At 52.1% G+C, this 18,194-nt stretch overlaps 1 protein-coding gene across 1 annotated transcript in view; it reads right to left on the bottom strand.

Moving 5' to 3' along the window:
• PLXNA2 (plexin A2) overlaps positions 1-18,194 on the bottom strand; it is a gene marked incomplete at both ends in the record, with an annotated part of 134,786 nt that overhangs the window by 49,154 nt on the left and 67,438 nt on the right. Inside the window, 5 exons of the mRNA XM_080358362.1 lie at positions 3,668-3,782; positions 5,524-5,620; positions 6,784-6,937; positions 8,386-8,509; positions 13,032-13,132. Coding sequence (XP_080214488.1) covers positions 3,668-3,782; positions 5,524-5,620; positions 6,784-6,937; positions 8,386-8,509; positions 13,032-13,132 — 591 coding nt within the window. The remainder of the gene's footprint in view (positions 1-3,667; positions 3,783-5,523; positions 5,621-6,783; positions 6,938-8,385; positions 8,510-13,031; positions 13,133-18,194) is intronic.

The raw sequence follows: 18,194 nt of genomic DNA on the forward strand, positions 1-18,194 counted from the left end.
ATAAGCTCAGACCAATCTTTTCAAGCCGAGATGAGTTAATCCAGGCTTTTTGTTACCATTGGTACTTCTTTTCAGACAAACGCATCTCTGCAGAAGGCAGATGTGACCCAGCGAAGTCATTTGCTGACTTGGGTGGACTTAGACGTGGCTCTGAGTTACCTACAGTTCCCATGCGGGTATTCGGCTGCAGGGATTGTAAGGGCAGACATGAGGAAGGTTTGGTTTGGGTTTATTTCCTTCAAGGCACATCAAGCAGCACTCAGCATCATCCGAGGGCACAGCCCGGGGCACACGTGTTGCTTTGAAAAAAACACATGAGAATGTAAAGGGGTCAGATCAGAGCTGCAATCTGGTTCTGCACTAAACTCCCAGAATCTGAAATGCTCCTGAGTCAGCATCTCACACGTGGAAATCGCATTATCGGCACGCAGTGGACATCAAAGAGGGATGGGATCCCACATTCTGGGAAACTAATAGGATTTATTTGGTTCTAGCTCTCCACTGGGATAGGGTGTAAGAATATATTTATCTACCTACATTCCTCTTCATCTGCATTTTTTATACATTTAGAGAGAGACATCTTATAGCCTCACACACAGATAGAAACCCAACGACCCCAGACACATTAAAATGCTCTTTGGGAAGTAATGTCTTAAAGAGGCACTTCTGCAGAAAAATGACACCTCAGGGTAAGGAAAGGGTGAGAAAATAGAGTGACTTATTTAATTATTAACTCCCAGAAAACTGGTCACCTGGAAACAAAGGCCTTAAAAGAGCTGGGTTTACCCCATGTCAGAAACTTCCCACCGGATGAGGAGATCATGGAATTGTTTTGGTTGGGAAAGACGCTCAAGGTCATGGAGTCCAACCATAACCCACCCCCGGCACTGCCCCATGTCCTGAGAACCTCATGTCCGTCTGTCCAACCCTCCAGGGATGGTGACTCCAGCACTGCCCTGGGCAGCCTGTTCCAATGCCCCGCAGCCCTTTGGGGAAGAAATTGTTCCCCACATCCAGCCTCACGAACAGCCAGCTCTGTCCTGGAAGACAGCTCCGCTTTAAAGACTGTGATGGGTCCTGTATTTATCCACCAAAAACTGCGAAGCAAACACGTCCCGTGCACAAACGGCACATTTTCACTTTTGCAAACGTGATGCAAACCAGAGACCTGGCCGTCAAGGGGCATCTTTTCTCAAGCATCACAAATGTCTGTGTTTTTCACTCACCAATGGCTTCACAGGCCACTTGGTACCCCTTGACAAAGCCCTGACCCATCTCCAGAGGTTGTTTTCTGTCCTTGGCATCACTCACACCTACCACTGAGCAAACAACTCCTGCTGCCAGGGCAGGCAGAGGCAGACAATCCTCTCTTGGCTGTATTTTCATGGAAAGCAGAGCACAAAGGCAGAATTCAGCTTGGTCAATACAGCCGGAACATCGCAAGGAGCAAGTGCACAGCTCATGAAGAAGGGTTTTCTTCCCCCCATCACCTTGCAAAGCGGCTGAGGCTTCGAGCTCTTTTCCCTCCTCAAGACAGACGACTCCCTGGGAGCATCAAGGGGAGTTCGTCACACATGGAATCCCACTGGGACGCATATTCTGACGGGCCAGGAGTAAAAGGGAATACTCAAGATATTTTCTCTTAAATATAAAGAAAATTTCCAACCCTGTGTGAACACATGTGCAAATCTGACATGAGAAGAGGCACGTGGGACTCAAAGTAGGGCAGCAGGCACCATCCACGACACATTTGAATTGTTTTAAGCGAAGAAACTCTTTGCGAGGCATTTATTTGATGTCTTGTGTTAAGCCAGAGTGAAATGCCCATCATAAACGCATTAGCGCTGCACTGTGTATGTGAGTGGCAATTCACCTGCCTTAAAAAAGCAAACAAATGAGGCGTTGGTGGGTTTGGGTCAGAGGTTTGGAGAAGCCGTGATGAACAGTGGAGTAGCTGTATTGTTATCAGAAGCCATTATCAAAAGCAATCACCAGGAAGGTGTGAGATCTCACGTAACATCCCATCAGAAGGAACAACCTCTACAAGGCGGAGATGACAGAGGAAGTTCTTTGGAGACGCAACAGCCCTGTGATCCCAGCAGGAACAGCCAGAGATACCAACTCCTCCTCTCGCTCCCTCTGTGCGAGCTCAGGCAAGTCCTTGTGCCTTCCCAGGGGAAAAATGGAGATAATGGGATTGTCCTACTTTAGCAGAGATTTGTCGAACAACTTCTGAGATCACGGGGTTGAAGACCTATAAAACTGAGAACTACAATTGTAAAGCCTGGGAAGACAGCGATGCTTTGAGTGTGGAGGAGAAAAACCCCCACATCACTCAAGAGAAGGAAAAGCAAAGGTTTTTGCTTTCTCGTGTTATCTTGAAAGGAAGTTTCTTGGCTTTCAACTGGCCTGAGAAAGCCTTTGGTTTGTCCCCAGGGTGGACGCTTCTCCTTGTGTATCTGTACTCAGAGCTGTTCTGCACACTCTCACCAAGGTATGGACACATGCGGTTCATTAACATTTCTCGCCTTGTATCTCTGGCAGCATTTTAACCAGAAAGACCCATGAGTTAAGTTTCAAGTTTACTACTGGTTTAGCAGCAGCCTGGCAGCTTCAGGCGCTTCTCTGTAAGCGTTCAGTGTTTTACTGACCCATCTCTCCTGCTTTTCTCTGTCTCCATTATGTGCTGACGCTGGCTAATCTTTTTCTAGTATTTCTGCGTGTCCTCGCTGCTGCCTTCCTCACTTTCCAACAACCCAGATTTTCAAGCACCTGTTAAAACCCTTTTTTTTCCTTGCAGCTTTCGGACCTGCACCCATTTCAGGTGCCACAAAGGGTGGCAAGGAAGGGTGCCGACCAGGACCCTGCGAGCACCAGAAGCTTTATCTGCTCTGTATTTGGGGAACCTGAAGCAGACAGCAACATGGGAATTGGGCAAGACAATGAGTGCAGAAACCCTAGAGCAAGGGTAACCTTTGATGAGGAATTTGTGCTAACAACCTCCTTTCCTCCATGGATCCCTGCACCTCAGGACACACAGATCTGGCAGAGCTGCTAACAGGCTATGCCTCCTTCCAACTGTTAAAAGCGTTTTTGGACTTGAGCCCCACACCTTTTATTAAGTGCTAAGAGAGATGGCTCCTGGTCCACAGTGCTGGAACCTGAATCAATTCCTTTTTCCAAAGCCCGGGGCTGTTCACCTCTTAGTTCCCTTCTCCATCAGTTTACAGTCAGGCTCCTGCCACAGATTTCAGACCTGCCAACACAACCCACTCAACGAGTTCCACCAAGAGTTCTGCATCCAACTCGGTGCTTGCCATCAGGCAAATCCCTGCACGTCTTCTATGTAAAGGCGAGTTGCCGAAACGTGCTGGTCTCTGAGAGCCCCGAAGGACAGCGCTGCAGAAATTCAGGTTATTTCTGAACCTCAGCACACCCACACACCAGAGGTGGGATCAGCTTTGGCGTTCAGGTCAAGACACATCACCTGTACGAGACGGACACTTTCTTGCTACTCTCCTTTAAAGCTGCATCTGCACTTTTCGGTGCCAGCAGCCCCGATCCATGGAAAATCGAAAAACATTCACATAAACATCAGTTATGCTAATTGTGCCATAGAAAAGCAAAGGAGAGCGAGCTCAGGAGTATCGAAACCCCCATCTGGTACCTCAGAGACGTTGATCCGTCCCTCCTGGAAGGAGCAGGTGGTGGGGTCGTGGGTGCAGAGGTTCCGGTACTTGCACCAGTGGCAGCGGAAAGCGCTGTTCACACAGGACAGGCACCTGGAGGGGGAAAGGACAAGTTACGGAGGAGATCATCACATCAGGAGGTCTATATGGGACTAGGTAGGTCAATTCAGAACCCCAAGCTCGGGGTATTTAATGGGTAAATAAATTCTTTGGAAAGATGTTTTGATACAGCAAAAGTAACAATAAGGTTTGGGAAAACACACGCTCAAAAGACACTATTTCAGCAACCTCGCCATAATAAAATACAAGCTGGGATTTATTGCCCATCATTTCATTGGTGTAAAATAAAGCCCAATACTACACAGACACAGACTAGGTTTTTAGATTCCAGAAAGCGGAAAACAAGGCAAGCCTGGCAAAAATCGGATCAGTTGTTTTACAAGTCAGGAATGCTGCAAGTCAACGGTAACAATTCTGCTTGGCCTTGGCGTGCAAAGGCTCCAGCAAGTGCTCTTGATTCACGTCAGAAGTAAATTAACAGTTTATGAAATGTGTCTGAAAGAACGCAGACCCTTTTCAAACAGGGGGTGGCCCAGTGACCTGGCCGAGCGGTTTTTATTCCACACTAACTGGGTGCCGGATAGATGCACAGCTACTAATATTTGCAGCCACCTCCTCTGTCTCTAATGCCAACCCCTGGTGCCACGTGGCAGCATTTCAATGACTGTGCCCATGGGATTGTGCTGTAACCTCCAGATACCCCAGTGCTGCCCAGGGTCAGCACAGACCCAAGAGCATCACCAGGGAAGCAGGAGCCTGGTTTTGGGTAGGAAACTCTGGAAAAGGAGGCAAGCACATCTCCCGGCGGGGCTGCTCTCGCCAGCTGGGCAGAGGTGCTGCCGTGAGAATACGCCTTTTAATAACTCAATTGTATTTTCCTTCTGATGCGTTCGTAGTGACCTTAATAGTCAAGGAAGCTTATTCTAATCATGCATATGCAAATCTGGGGATGGGTATCGAGTGCTGCAAGCTTAATGACTCGTTCGTTTGACCCATTTTTGTCTCCATTTCGGTCTGTAGCGCTTCTCCCACCTGCCCTTTCCTGTCTGGTGCCGATGGAGCTTTCTGCTTCCCCCAACACCGCTGGGTCCGAGGGAGGAGGACAGACACCTCCCATCACCCAGACCAACGGCCTGGTTTGCATCTCTCGCTGTGCCAGTTTTTCAGTTGAGCAGGGCGAGGAGCTCCCGGTAGGATCCTGAGCTCCCACAGGTCACCACCTTTACTCTTCCATCCACATCCAGCCTTCTTAAGGACCACTGTTTCCCTTCCACTTCAGAAAGCGCATCTTTCTGCCTCACCTGTTCCTTACTAAAAGGGGCTTAACGCAGAAGCCACCACCGCGTCCCCCGACCCACCTGCAGCTCCTTGGGGACATGGGACTTCATGCACCTGAGTGCTGAACCACCCCAGCCCATGTAACATGCAGCCCCCCCATCCCAGCCCCTCCTCTGCCTTCACCCGCCACCTGGGAAGATGCCTTTGAGTTCACAGTTGCAGGATCACGCAGCTTGGGGGCACCAGCAGGTTAAGGTTTTTTCCAAGCTCAACTCCTCCTGCATCTCCCAAGGCAGAAAAAGCCACACAGGCACCCAGAGAAGACAGGGATGGGTGGGCTCCCCTTCTGTCTGCTGGCTGAACCAAGCAGCATAACAACCCCCCGACGGCTGGTCCCGGAGCCCAGCATCCATGTCCTGGAGCCCAGCACCCATTTCCCAGCCTTTTCTTCTCTTTTTAGCCGATGTCTGGCTCCGCTCAGGGCCGGAGCACTCACAGCTGGTGGGCACTGCAGTTGTAGAACTTGAACTCGGTGCTGACAAACGTCCTCCTCGTCTCCCGCGACTTCAGCTGCAGGACCACGCCGAACCAGTCTGGGGATGCAAACCAGAGCCCGTCAGCCCCACTAGCGATAATGAAGGAAGCAACAGCAGACGCGGGGGCACTCGCTTCCCCCCTGCTCGAGGGCTGGGCCATCTGCTTCTGGGGTAGAAGGTGGAAAGCAGGTTGGCTTCCATCTCCCAGCTCCCCAGACATCGGACCCTCAGTCTGCAGCAGTTCCCCAGGCTGAGCATCTACCCCATCCCTTGCCCTTGAGCACCGCAGGGTGTCGGGCTGGCTATCCCCAGAAAAGCCTCCAAACCGAACCAGGCTTGATGGCAAAATGCATTGAAGACAAAGGGTCTAAACGCTGCCTGGAGTCACAGTGAAAATGAGTGAGGGATCTCACCCTGTTCCCTAAAGGATTCTGTCTCGATTATAAAAACCTTCATTTGGTTTACTCTGAGAAGCAGCCCAAGACTAGAACAGAAGACAATGCTGGAAAATGGGGCATTAGTGAAGCTCTTGAGGAGCCTCAGCACTGGGTTAATTAAGAGCAGGCTGCTCTTCCGAGCTGCTGTGGGTAAGCCTATACCAGCCCCACTACCACAGCAGCTCTCAGTTCCCAGTGTTCCCCACATCTCAGGCTCCTTAGAAACACAAAGATATCAGCAGGGAAGCACAGTTGACACCTGGAAGGATGCCAAGGAGAAAATGAGTTTTAAGCAAGTCGCGTTTTGGTTATGGGAAGAGAAAATATGACAGCAGCGACATTAATGAAGAAACAACCCAAAGAGCAGGACTGAAATATAGAAACTGCATCCACCTACTCGTGGGTGCTGAGCCAGGCCAAGGGGAAGGCTCCTGATTTCCAAATCCCACCCGGTGTGGTAAGGCTGGGAACCCTGGGAGGGGGACAGACAGACATCTGTACCCCAAGTCTTGCCTTGGAAGCTGTCTGGCCGTGCATGGAGGGTGTAAGAACAGGACAAGCACCCTGTCTACCTGCTCCCAGCCTGCTCCCTGCTCCCAGCCTGCCCTTCCCCTGTGCGGGATGCACTTCATAAGGACAAAGCATATTTAGCAACCTGGGTTTAATGGCCTTTGACAGGAGCACGAATTTCTCCAAAACAAAGGGTCTGCTCCACCCTGCACATCCTTCCCAACCTCCGCCGTACTTTCTGTTGGCACAGAAGTCCAGAAGTCATTTACTCACCCTGATCCACAGGTATGGCAGGAACATCCTTGGCTGCCGGGGACACGCACACAACGCGGCTGCCCGAAACCTGCCCTTCCACCTCCGTCAGGTTTCCGAAGAGGCAGGTGACCCCAGCCGAAAGGTCCGGAGCATCACTCACCAGCAGGCTGAGCTGCAGCCGGGGAACAAAACACAGGCAGCAATCTGTTAGCAGCCACAGCCACCAGAGTTTGCTCCCTGTTTTCATCACCTGCTGCTCTCCCATTCAACACTGACCCCCCATCCACCCACAGCTGCCAGCTGCCCATCCATGGGAAGCAGAGAAGGAAAAAGAAAGCCAAGGATGCAGGTTCATCACTGATACAAGAATGCCTTGCTGAGCCTTTGGGTACTGCAGTTCAGGAGAGGTGGCAATGGCAGCTGCTTGTCCCCCTGGTTGCTCTACAGAAGCGCTGCCACCCTCAGTGCTGCGTCAGGAACCTGGGACAGCAGCAGCAGCGTGTTGCTTCTCGGAGAATCATTTTGGTTGGAAGAGACCCTCAAGATCATCGAGTCCAACCACGACCCAACTCCAGCTCTAACCCATGTCCCTGAGAACCCCATCTATGCACCTTTTAAACATCTCCAGGGATCGTGGCTCCACCACTGCCCTGAGCAGCCTGTTCCACTGCTTCTCATGCATGAGAGCAGCAGTGACTGTCCCAAAACCCTCTGCATGTACAGCAGCTCCAAACGCCCCTGTGCCCCACAACCACCCCCCTGCCCGCACAGGAGAGACAGTCCTGCCCCAGGCACGTGTGGCCACCAGCAATGAGCAAGTCCCCCCAGTTCCCTGCGTGAATGGGGATTGTCCCCATGGCAAAACGGTGTCTGAAGGGGTGAGTGGCCCCCCCAACAGCCCCATGGCACTTCGACAGTGGGTGTCAGCGGGAGGAAGGGGCTGCAGCAAAGGCAGCTGCCCTGGGGTGCTGAGGGGCTTGGGGAGCAACAGCTGGGATGCTTCAGAGAGCCAGGCTTGAGCACAGCTCACAGATGAGCTTTTTGGGAAACAAAGCCTTGCCTTTCAACAGCTAATGAAACCGGACCAAGAGAAACATGAGTCGAGGCCCAAGGGGAAGGGGAATTTGTGTCTGGCATCCCCAGCTCGGGTGACCCCTTTCCTTGCCAGCCCCTCCATGAGCCTGACTTCATGGGAAAACATTTGTGTCAATGGGCAGGGAGAAAGGCTGGAGAGTGGACTGTTCGCTGTGAACCTGAAACAGCACTTCCTATAACTCTCTGAAAGGAGCTTGGAGCCAGGGGGGGTCGGGCTCTGCTCCCCAGGAACAAGCGTCAGGAGCAGAGGAAACAGCCTCAAGTTGCGCCAGGGGAGCTTGAGGTTGGATTTAGGAACAATTTCTTCCCCAAAGGGCTGTGGCGCATTGGAACAGGCTGCCCAGGGCAGTGCTGGAGTCACCATCCCTGGAGGGTTGGACAGACGGACATGAGGCTCTCAGGACATGGGGCAGTGCCAGGGCTGGGGGAACGGTTGGACTGCACGATCCTGAGGGTCTCTTCCAACCCAAATGATTCTATGATTTGATGATGCTATTCTAAATGCCTCTCACCAACAGCACCTACCGGGAGGCTGTGCTCGGAGACGGAGATGCTGCTGGGCTGCACGGTGACGCTCAGGCACTGGCTGATGCTGCCCGCAAACCGGTACGGCTGGTCCGCCTGCTCGCAGCTGTCCCTCGGGGAGCACCTGCACACACGAGCACACATCAGGGACACCAAGCACCCGCGGATGTGTCGAACAGCACACGGTGCTGAGCAGCGGGGAGCTGAATGAGAGGGCAGAGCCTCAGCCTGGGGAAGGGGAGTTATCAGCAGGACTGGGGGTGATGCTCTGCAGGTATCAGGCACAGGGACCAGGTGAGGACCAAAAGGTGCTGAAAAATATCCTGTGATTGGAGGAAAGACAAACCACAAGTATCCCAGGAACAATTCCTGGTGAAATATAGATTGTGTCCCTGCAGTGGGACACAATCCAGAGCTGTCCCATATGCCAGCAGTGACAGCGGGAGCTGTGGGTGCGGGGTGAGCTGCTTGGCCGCGGCCCCTGCAAGTCATAAATTCATAATGTGCACAGAAACTAAACCGTAACAGGCAGTTACAAGACGATGCTTCCATTCTAATTAAAACAAGAACACGTAGTTCACTAATCGACTCCTCCTGGAGCACAGCAGGGCCAGGAACGGCACTTGCCTCTCCTGAGCTTCAATCATTTTCACGCCTTCAGCTCCCAGCTCTGTCCCATTCCCACCATCGAGATCATGCCAAAGTGACTAGGACTGCTCCGAGCAAGCTGTGTGCTCCAGGATGGCTCCTTATCCCTGTTTTTCTACTGCAGGCATCCTTGGAATGGAGTGAAATTAAGTTGCTTCTAGCAGGTAGAGAAGCACCCACTAGGAAACCAAGGAAAAATGATCAGTGTTTCAAACCAGGTATCAGAGACCGCAGCACAGCACTGGCATCCCTCGGTGATTTTCTATTTTATGTCATTTGGGGAAAATCCTTTCCTTCCAATCCCCATCCCTGAGCGCAGATTTATTGGCCTTTTAGTCTTCAAAAGCTATCAGCAAACTTTTCACTCCTTGCTGATCTCGGGCCCTATTTCAAACGGTGGCACAAACAAACGTCAGAGGATCGAGATGCTGTCACCAGCCCCGCGTGCCACCACCAAGTGCCCTTCTGACAGTCACGTATGTGTTACTCGAATTAACAAGGTGCTGCTGTCAAAGGGATTGTTTTTCTGGTTCCCCGTGGAGTGGTCCCAGACATCCAGCAGCAGAAACACCCCCTTTTCCCAGGCACATCAGCTCCGACCAGCCAACACGAGCCTGGCTAAGCCCGGCCTTCCTGCTCTGAAAGAGCAGCCCAACATGCTCCTCGCAAAGCTGTTTGCTTTTCATTAAGAAAAGCAGAGTTCACGCTTTCCCTTCCCAAACCACCTGTGTGATCCCCGGTGAACTCTGATGCTGCTCTCCTCACCCTCCTGCTTTTTTTACCTTCTCTTTTTTTTTTTGGAGTGTAATGGAGCTAAATATGAATGCTGCCAAAGGAAGAATTATTGAGGTTTAAGTGAATCTGTAAGATAGCTTTAAAGCGCGTTCTTGACTGGAGCCTTTATCTCATTGACTCGCTGGAATGGCTCTTTTTTATCATACTATTTATGGGAACAGCCCTAACAGAGATAAATAGGTCTGGAGACAATAACGCACTTGCGGAGAGCAGCATATGGAAGTCGCCCAGGTTTCAAATCCCACTGGGCTGAAGAGACTCTTTAACAAGCTCCTCGAAGCCTCTGTTTGCTCCCAAAAAGAAGGAGCAGAGAGGATCCTGCTCTCGATTGCAGAGGATGAGCAAAGCAGAGGCTCTGGCAGGGATGGGATGCTTGGCCATCGCTGCAGGCTCCCTCGGCTGAGGTTTTGCAGAAGAACAAGCACCTTTCCCTTTCTGATGGTTTTTAGCACCTTCTCTAACATCTTATGTCCAGGATTCCTCCAAGCCCACGGCCACCACCTCATCAAGCACCGCATTGAGGGCAGGAGTTACCGGTCTGCGTCGGTGCCATCGATTTAATCCTCGCAGATTAAATCGCTGCTATCGCTACCCTGCAATTCTAGGTGTGCACATGGCTATGGGAGCACCCACGCTGCAAAAGAGCCTTAAGCCCTGACTCAGGCCTCTAAGAGACAATAATACCTCACAAGTACATAAGGAAAGCTTTATGTAATATTGATTAAAAAAGCTTATCGCAGGACAACTGAGATGCTTTTACTTTTCCTGCATTATTCCTCTCCGGTTGGCGGTGTGGAAGGCAGGACACATTGCCTGATGCCACCTGGAATGGGGCAGTGGTCCCTCCATCTATCTCACACCTGTACCTGTGCAGACATCCAACACATTTTTAAAAATCTGATCTTAATTTTTCCTGGCTCCCTGATAGCTCAGTACCTGCATGTCCATGCTCTCTGCTAAACCTCTGGCAACCAAAAATGTCAAATGGATGCCAAGTGCCCAGAGAGGAGCTGCTGCAGGGACTGGCAGAGACTCCCTGAGCTGCACAGGGGGTCTCGGTACCCCCAGGACACAGACCCCAAACCCGAGGAGCAAAACCCCACAAGCAGCAGTGGGGAGAAATAACTGGAATACAATCCTCAACCTCTCTTCTGCCCCTCACCCTTTTTTCCAGCCCTCAGAAACCACAGCATGAGCATCACCCGCTGACCCGCGACCCTTCCGCTGAGCAGCTGGTCCATCTGGCGGGAGGGAAATGTAAGAATTAGAGGAGAGAGATGACAAATTAAATACAAACACTCCAGCGCTTGGGGCCTCCAAACAAATATGACAGAGGCTTCAGGAACAGCAAGATAAACTCAATTATTTACAGCTTAAGACAAAAGCTAAAAAATGATCATTGCTCCACGCAGGCCAGGAAAGTGCAGATGCTCGAAGGGAGGGTTGAGAAATACCATCAGGGAAGAAACTCTTGTTGGGAAGAGGTTAATGCTGAAATGTCATGGCCAAAAGGGCAGAAGAAGTGACACTTTCCCCTCGACATTGAGGGTTTTCTTTCTGTAAAATGAAGATAACAACCTTTACCTGCTTCCCAGGTGGTTTATGAAGATTCAGTTCATTAGGATTAGGAAAGCACTGGGTGATCCTTGCAGAGGAGCTGCTGCAAGGGTCTGAGGAGCAACACCAAACACCCACAGGTCCGTAACACAGCCCCCAGGCACTAAAAGGCCACTGTCCCCAGGTGGCACTAAAAGGCCATTGTCCCCATGTCAATGGATGCTCTTGGGTCCCCATAGCTGGTTCCTGGGAGCACCTACAGACCTGCAGCTCGGGCCAGACACCAAGCAGAGCCTGTCCCCTTGTCCTCTTTCCTTGTCCCCTCAGCATCAGAAGGCTGCAGTGGCTTTTGTCCCAACTGCTGAGAAGGCACACGGGGCTGCTGTCCCGAGGGAAGAGGCAAAGCAATGGGAATTACAGCCTTTTGACAATGTCCCTGTGCCAGTGAAGACTTCTGGACACAACAGCACACACGATGGCTGCGCTGTAGGGCTGGACAAGCTCATCTCAAATGAAAAAAGCTAAAAGAAAAAACACGTCAAGGGAGCCCGTGCCGCATGCGGCTGCGCTGCTGCTCCCGCACGGCGCCAGGGGATGCTCAGAGCCAGCACCCGTGATGGCTCTCCCACATCTCCCCAAGTGTGGCGACGACTCTTAGCAAACCGAGGAGCTGTGGGGAGCCCGTTTGCACCCCAAAGCGCACAGGTCCTGAATCCAGGCCGGATTTGCGGAGGAGCCTGCTGTGTGTCCCCCCCCTGCTCCTTCTCCAGCACCTGCTGCTCAGGCATGTGGCCAAGTGCTGCTGCTCGGGTCCCTCAACTCTGCCTCCCCCCCTGATTTCCCTGCATTTAACGGGGCCGCTCTGCAAGCTGGCACGGGGCCGGAGGGATTTCTATTCCTCTCCTCAAGGTTTTCCCCTCCTCCCCTGATCTGCTCTGCTCTGCCTGGTGGTCCCCTTCCGCCGTAGGAAGCAATCCTTATTATGGCAGAGGAGAGAAAGGAAGGACACGGACACCTCCTGAATGCAGAGAGCGTTTCCTGGAGCTCCCCGACAAAAAACATCCCCCTTTGTGCCTGTGGATGTGTGCGAGGGGCTGCCAGCTCCCAGCCCTGCCCATCGGGGACGCTGGAGCAGGGACCCGCTGACCCTGCGACGTGGAATTTAAACCTCTCTTCTAGACACATTTAATAGGGCTCAGTGCTCTGCTCTGCTCCAGCACTGTGACCTCTCTGAAAGCAAAGCATCATACATTCAAGTCTGCTATTGCCTCTAAAAATTCCCCCGTTAATTGGGAGGGACTTGTGGGTTGGGCAAGCAGGAGCGTGCAAAACGCAAGTTCCCAGTGGTTTTGGTTTAAATTCTGCTTTCCTGTCGTGTCCATAGCACCCTTTCCACGCTGTGTGCGACCTACCCACTCCTAAAGATGGAATTTGTTTTTCCTTTACCTCTTTAAAAGAGCTCAGGGATTTTCAATGGCGTTTGTGCTGCAATGCAGGGAACACTCAGGGAAGGGACGAAGGGATTGAAGGAACTTCAACCTCATTCATTTTTGCAAAAAATTGCGTGGGAGGCGCTTGGTGGCTTTGAAAGCTGCTTTTATCACCACCACCCGCAGCGAGAACGGAACGGCCAAGGCTGGACTTACATGTGGTGGAGCGTGCACCAGCCGCAGTGGGGGTCTCCGGAGCTCAGGCACTCCCCGCAGGTCGTGTACTGCTCGCAGGACTCCACGGGCACCCGGGACACCTGCAAAGGGACCAAACACACCGCTCAGCGCTCCTCAGTGCACAGCAGCAAGCAAAACCTGAGCGGCTCCAGGCACCGCTTCGGCGGTTTGAGTCCAATAACGCAACAGCGATTCACAGAATTTGTCACAACATCTGTGCAAGAAATCAGGAAAGAATAAGAAATATTGGGGACCGAATCATGAAGTCGCTCCATCCCTTGGGTGCAGCCACGCTGTGAATGATGAAGGCAGCACCAAAACCCCCCGATCTCCCCCAGAGATGCTCCCAGGTCAAGGGCTGGTCCTCTCCTCCCCAATTTACAGGCTGCTGTCTTACACTTGGCACAGGGGAAGATGCTTCAGGAAGGAGAGCTGGCAGGGAATAAGACTCATTGGGATTTTGCAGGTTGGCAGCTTATTTCACTACTCGCTCCTTCGCAGCCACCCTGAGCCCATCCAGCATCAGCAGGACCCCCCCAAGGATACGAGTGTGTCCCAGGCAGGAGATGCCAGAGCAGAAGAGAGGGAAGGACGCAAGGGAACACCAGCCCCGATCGCTGCTGCAAACCCCCTCTGGCACACACGGAAGGTCCCTGTGCGATGCCGAGGTGTAGCACGGTCCTGACCGTGTATCAGCACTGAAAACCCCAAAGGCTCTAAAATGACACCAAGATTTACCATGGGTCACTGCTTGACTCTGACGAAGAAATTTCACTTTAACCTTTCCGACCCATCCCTTGCCACCTCCGGCAAGCACGGTACGTTCGCATCTCCTGTCCCGACGCTGTGACATGGTGCTGGTCCCTCTTCAATGTATTCACATTTCTATTAGAAATACTGTAAATAATTACGGCCATCCTGCAGTGCCGGCCGCTCCCCTTGGGTCCTGGGAGCGACGGCTGCAACTGGCTGAAAATTAAACCAACTGTCGGCATCGCACTCGCTCTGTCCGTCAAAACAGCGCCCGGCTCCCAGCAGCTGGGGTGTGCGGGGTGAAAGGCGCAGTGTCTCGCCAAACAACGGCCACTTTCACGCCAAGTGCTGTTGACACAGTGAGAACCGAGTTCCTCTCTAAACACGACACCAATAGGGCTGCTATTCCTCTTGTTTCCTCGGCCCTACTTAAGAGCTTTTCCTAAAACAAAAATTCGTGTGTGGATCACAGAATTGGAGAATCGTTTTGGTTGGAAGAGACCCTCAAGATCATCGAGTCCATTAACCCAGCCCTGGCACTAACCCATGGCCCTGAGAACCTCAAGTCTGTCTGTCCAGCCCTCCAGGGATGGTGACTCCAGCACTGCCCTGGGCAGCCTGTTCCAATGCCCCACAGCCCTTTGGGGAAGAAATTGTTCCCAAGATCCAACCTCAACCTCCCCTGGCGCAAGGTGAGGCCGTTTCCTCTCATCCTTCCCCTTGTTACCTGGGAGAAGTGACCAAACCCCCTTTAAAAATCACAAAGAAATTTTGAACGTTTCCTAGAGTTGCAGGTTTCTAGCCCAAATGGGACCATTTCATCCTTTCTTTGTCCGGAGTGGTTTGCTGCCTGCAGCCATGAAGGGGCTGATTGCCTGGCATCCCCATCTCATCCCAGCATCCCCATCCCAGCATCCCCACCTCATCCCAGCATCCCCATCTCATCCCAGAATCCCCATTCCGGCATCCTCATCTCATCCCAGCATCCCCATTCCAGCATCCCCATCCCGGCATCCTCATCTCATTCCAGCATCCCCACCTCAGCATCCCCATCTCATCCCAGCATCCCCATTCCGGCATCCCCATCTCATCCCAGCAGGCACCAGCACCTCCCAGCGATGTCTAACCAGTGTCACTCCCATCCGTCACAGCCTGCTCTATTTGCTCTCTCATCCTTGCCAGCCCATGGGGCAGCTCTGTGTGCAGCACAACAGCTCATTGGGAAAGGGTTCGGGTTTTCAGTACTTAGTTTTTAAACGTAAATACTTCTCCTTGTTTACAGTAGAGAAGGTAGGTCAGACAAATGCTCCTGGTGCCCAAAGCAAACAGCTGAGAAGGTCTGTCACCACTTCAGGAGCACATTCCCCACCTGAAGTGATAAAGTGATGGGCAGAGCAGAAGCACAAGGTCTGGGGAGCAGAGCTCCCGACCTCAGCCCCCATCCTGGAGCACTGCAGACCCCACAGCAAAGCTGGAGCTTTCAAAAGCAGCTATCAGCTTCAGATGCTTTGAGATTTCTGCTCTGGAAACACGAGGTGAGAGGTCCTGAAGCCAAGCAGAGGAATTTTCCACGTGCGGCCTCCAATCCTGCACGTCCCCGTCTGCAATCTGCTCCTGCAGAGCCCGCAGACACCCGCAAGGTCACGGCAGCTCTGCTGAAGCAGGCGGAGAGGCGTTGCGGGGATAAGAAAACGCGACGGGCGCTCCGCGTCAGCGCGGTCACAGCAAATGCAAAGCGATAAAGCGACTCGGCGGAGCTGAGGAGCATCTGCATGAAGGACAAGAGCCAAGAAAACAACGCTCCTGGGGGAGCCCCTTCCTCCCGAGGGCAGAGCTCTCCTCCCTCCAGCGACCTCTCTTCCTTCTGTCCATGCCAAAGCTCTGCTGCTGCGCTTTTCGGTTCCCTATTTGCGAACCTGCTTCTCAATAATTAAATGGTAAAGTCCCATTATTGCTTTTGCCTGGCCTATAACATCAGCAAAAAAAACCAACCCTAAAAATCGATCAACGCAGACTCTCCAAAACAAGTGAACTCCAACTCCGCCAGCCCCTAGAGAAAACAAAAGTGCAGGAATCCAGTTCCAAATAAATAAATGCAGAAAATAAACAACCAAAGCCACATTTGCACAGTCTATGGCCGCTAGCAGCATGGGCTCCAACCTCGCCGGCTGCGGACGCCCCCGGGTGTCCCCACACCGTGGCATGCTGCCCCAGAGCCCTCGGGGTGCTGGAGTTCAAACAGAAAATCTATTTTTAATGACTTTGGGGAGTGTAGTAGAGATGCCAAGTAGCTCGATGTAATTAAAGCCATCTATCACTCAGCGAGCACGAGCCCAAAGTTGATGAACTTTCCAATGAGATTGTATTCTTCCCTTCATTCATGAAAAACCGACCGCTTTGCGCTGCTGCAGGAGAGGTGAAAAAGTGTGGGAAGGAGCAAGGAGGGCTCATCAGTTCCAGCTGTTAACGTGACAAGGTGACAGAGCTGGGGAAAATAAAGTCAAACTTTCTCAGAGGCTCCTAAGAAGTTTGACAGGCTTTTCTTACCGCTGTTTTCCTCCCTGCACCTTCATGCAGAACCATTCATATCCAGAGTCCTCCTGTGATACTGTTTCTGCCAAGGAGAAACTCCATCTTTGCTGAGAGAGACCTGTGGGTCCCATCCGCCCCACGCTGTATGAAAAGTCCTACCTGGAAATGATTTATTCTTTGAGCAGAATAATCGAGGTAGAGATGCCGGACACGCTCAGCCTGATGCCGGGATGCAGCCAGAGCATCGCATGGGGCATCAGCCAGGACGCAGGGGAGGAAGACAAAGGGAAAGACTTTTAAGGGAATTGAGGAGCATCCCCAAAGTTCTGTTGAGCCCCCAGAGGCAGGAATACTCGCTCCATCAGGGATTAAGCCATTTGTCCCTGTAACGGATGAAGGTTCACATCCAGGCACGGGGAGTTCTCCCGACAGGTACAGCAGGACTCGGCTCTCCTCTCCCACAGCGCTCAGCAGAGAAAGGATTATCTGAGCTACCGAAGGGCTGTCAGAATCACATCAACACCTGGAACTTTTGGCAGAAAAGCAGCGAGTGGGAGAGGACACAGAGACAATGTTGCCATGACTACAAAGGGATTATTTAATTACAGCGCTGCAGATGCATGCAGAGAAAGTCCCTTAAACTCTGATCCAAGCAACCTTTTCAATGAGTTTGGCTTCCCGGCTTTAAGAACCTCATTAGCATGTTAGGAGGCCAAGCTGTGTTTGAGCACAGGAGAGCAGATAGCTTTCTTAGCAAGCAATCAGACCTTCTCCAAGCAAACCTGTCTCCTTGGCTCCCAGCTGGGCTCCTGGGGAGGTGATCAAAGCAAGGGCAGCCTCCTCTGGGAAGCAAGAGTTTGCGGAAAAAACCAGCAAATGCCCCAGGGCAAGGCTTAATCAGGCTGTAAAATCGTCCTCAAGCCAGAGTTTCCTCCATCCAACCCAGCAGCAGCCGGCAGGACTCGGGTTCAGAGCAGATTTGCGTGCTGGCACACAGGCTCCCGCAGACAAACGCTTTTCCCATGGTTTACTGTGACTCGAGTTAATCATCGCATCAGTACGAAACATCTGGAAGAAGCATGTGCCAGGCAGAGATCCCATCCCTGCTCCAAGGAGCAGCGCAGCGTGGTGTAAACCCGGAGGAGGGAATAAAATGGGTTTAATCTCAAACAGGTGACCACTTGCCAAATAATGAGTCAGTTCAACCTGCCGGCTCCTCCTCTGCCCTTGGTGGGTGACAATGACACAGCGGAGACTCAGCCTGTTCTCCCAGCCCGGGGTCTCAGTCACTTAGATCCCATTCCTGTGCCCAGCCCATGCTCTGAGTTATCCACCAGCACCAGCCTACCCGTGACAGCCACCAAAGGGACGCGGCAGTGTCAGCTCTCCCTCCTGCTTTGCACAGACCATCTGCACTGGCTGAAGTAGTTACCCAGGCTTCCGGAATCAGCAAACACAGCAGAATGTATGGATTGAAGAATGAGGTCAGACTTGAGCACAGAGGTGCATCCACATGCTGGCTCCTGGCTGGGGAGCCCGGAGATGGGGGTACAGGATCCTTGGCAGAGTATCTGTGTCATTTCAGACACTACGCTGCTCTCTTCTCCCACAGAATCCTATTTGACAAGAAAAGGGGGTAGGTAGCGTGATAAATGTGTACGCGCACTAATAATGAGGAATGAGATGTTAAAGGTCTCCACCACAAAACCGAGGTTATGCTGCAACGCATCCACATGGATCCTCCCCTGGAAAACCATGGTGCCTCAGGAGAGCTGCATTTTACTTTCTTGACTGCAAAAAATAAAGTTCTAATGAGTTTCTGGACATCAGGCTCCTTCTCGGCATCCGCAGCTGCTC

The sequence above is a fragment of the Nesoenas mayeri genome (assembly GCF_963082525.1).
Source record: "Nesoenas mayeri genome assembly, chromosome: 23".
NCBI classification, from domain to species: Eukaryota; Metazoa; Chordata; class Aves; order Columbiformes; family Columbidae; genus Nesoenas; species Nesoenas mayeri.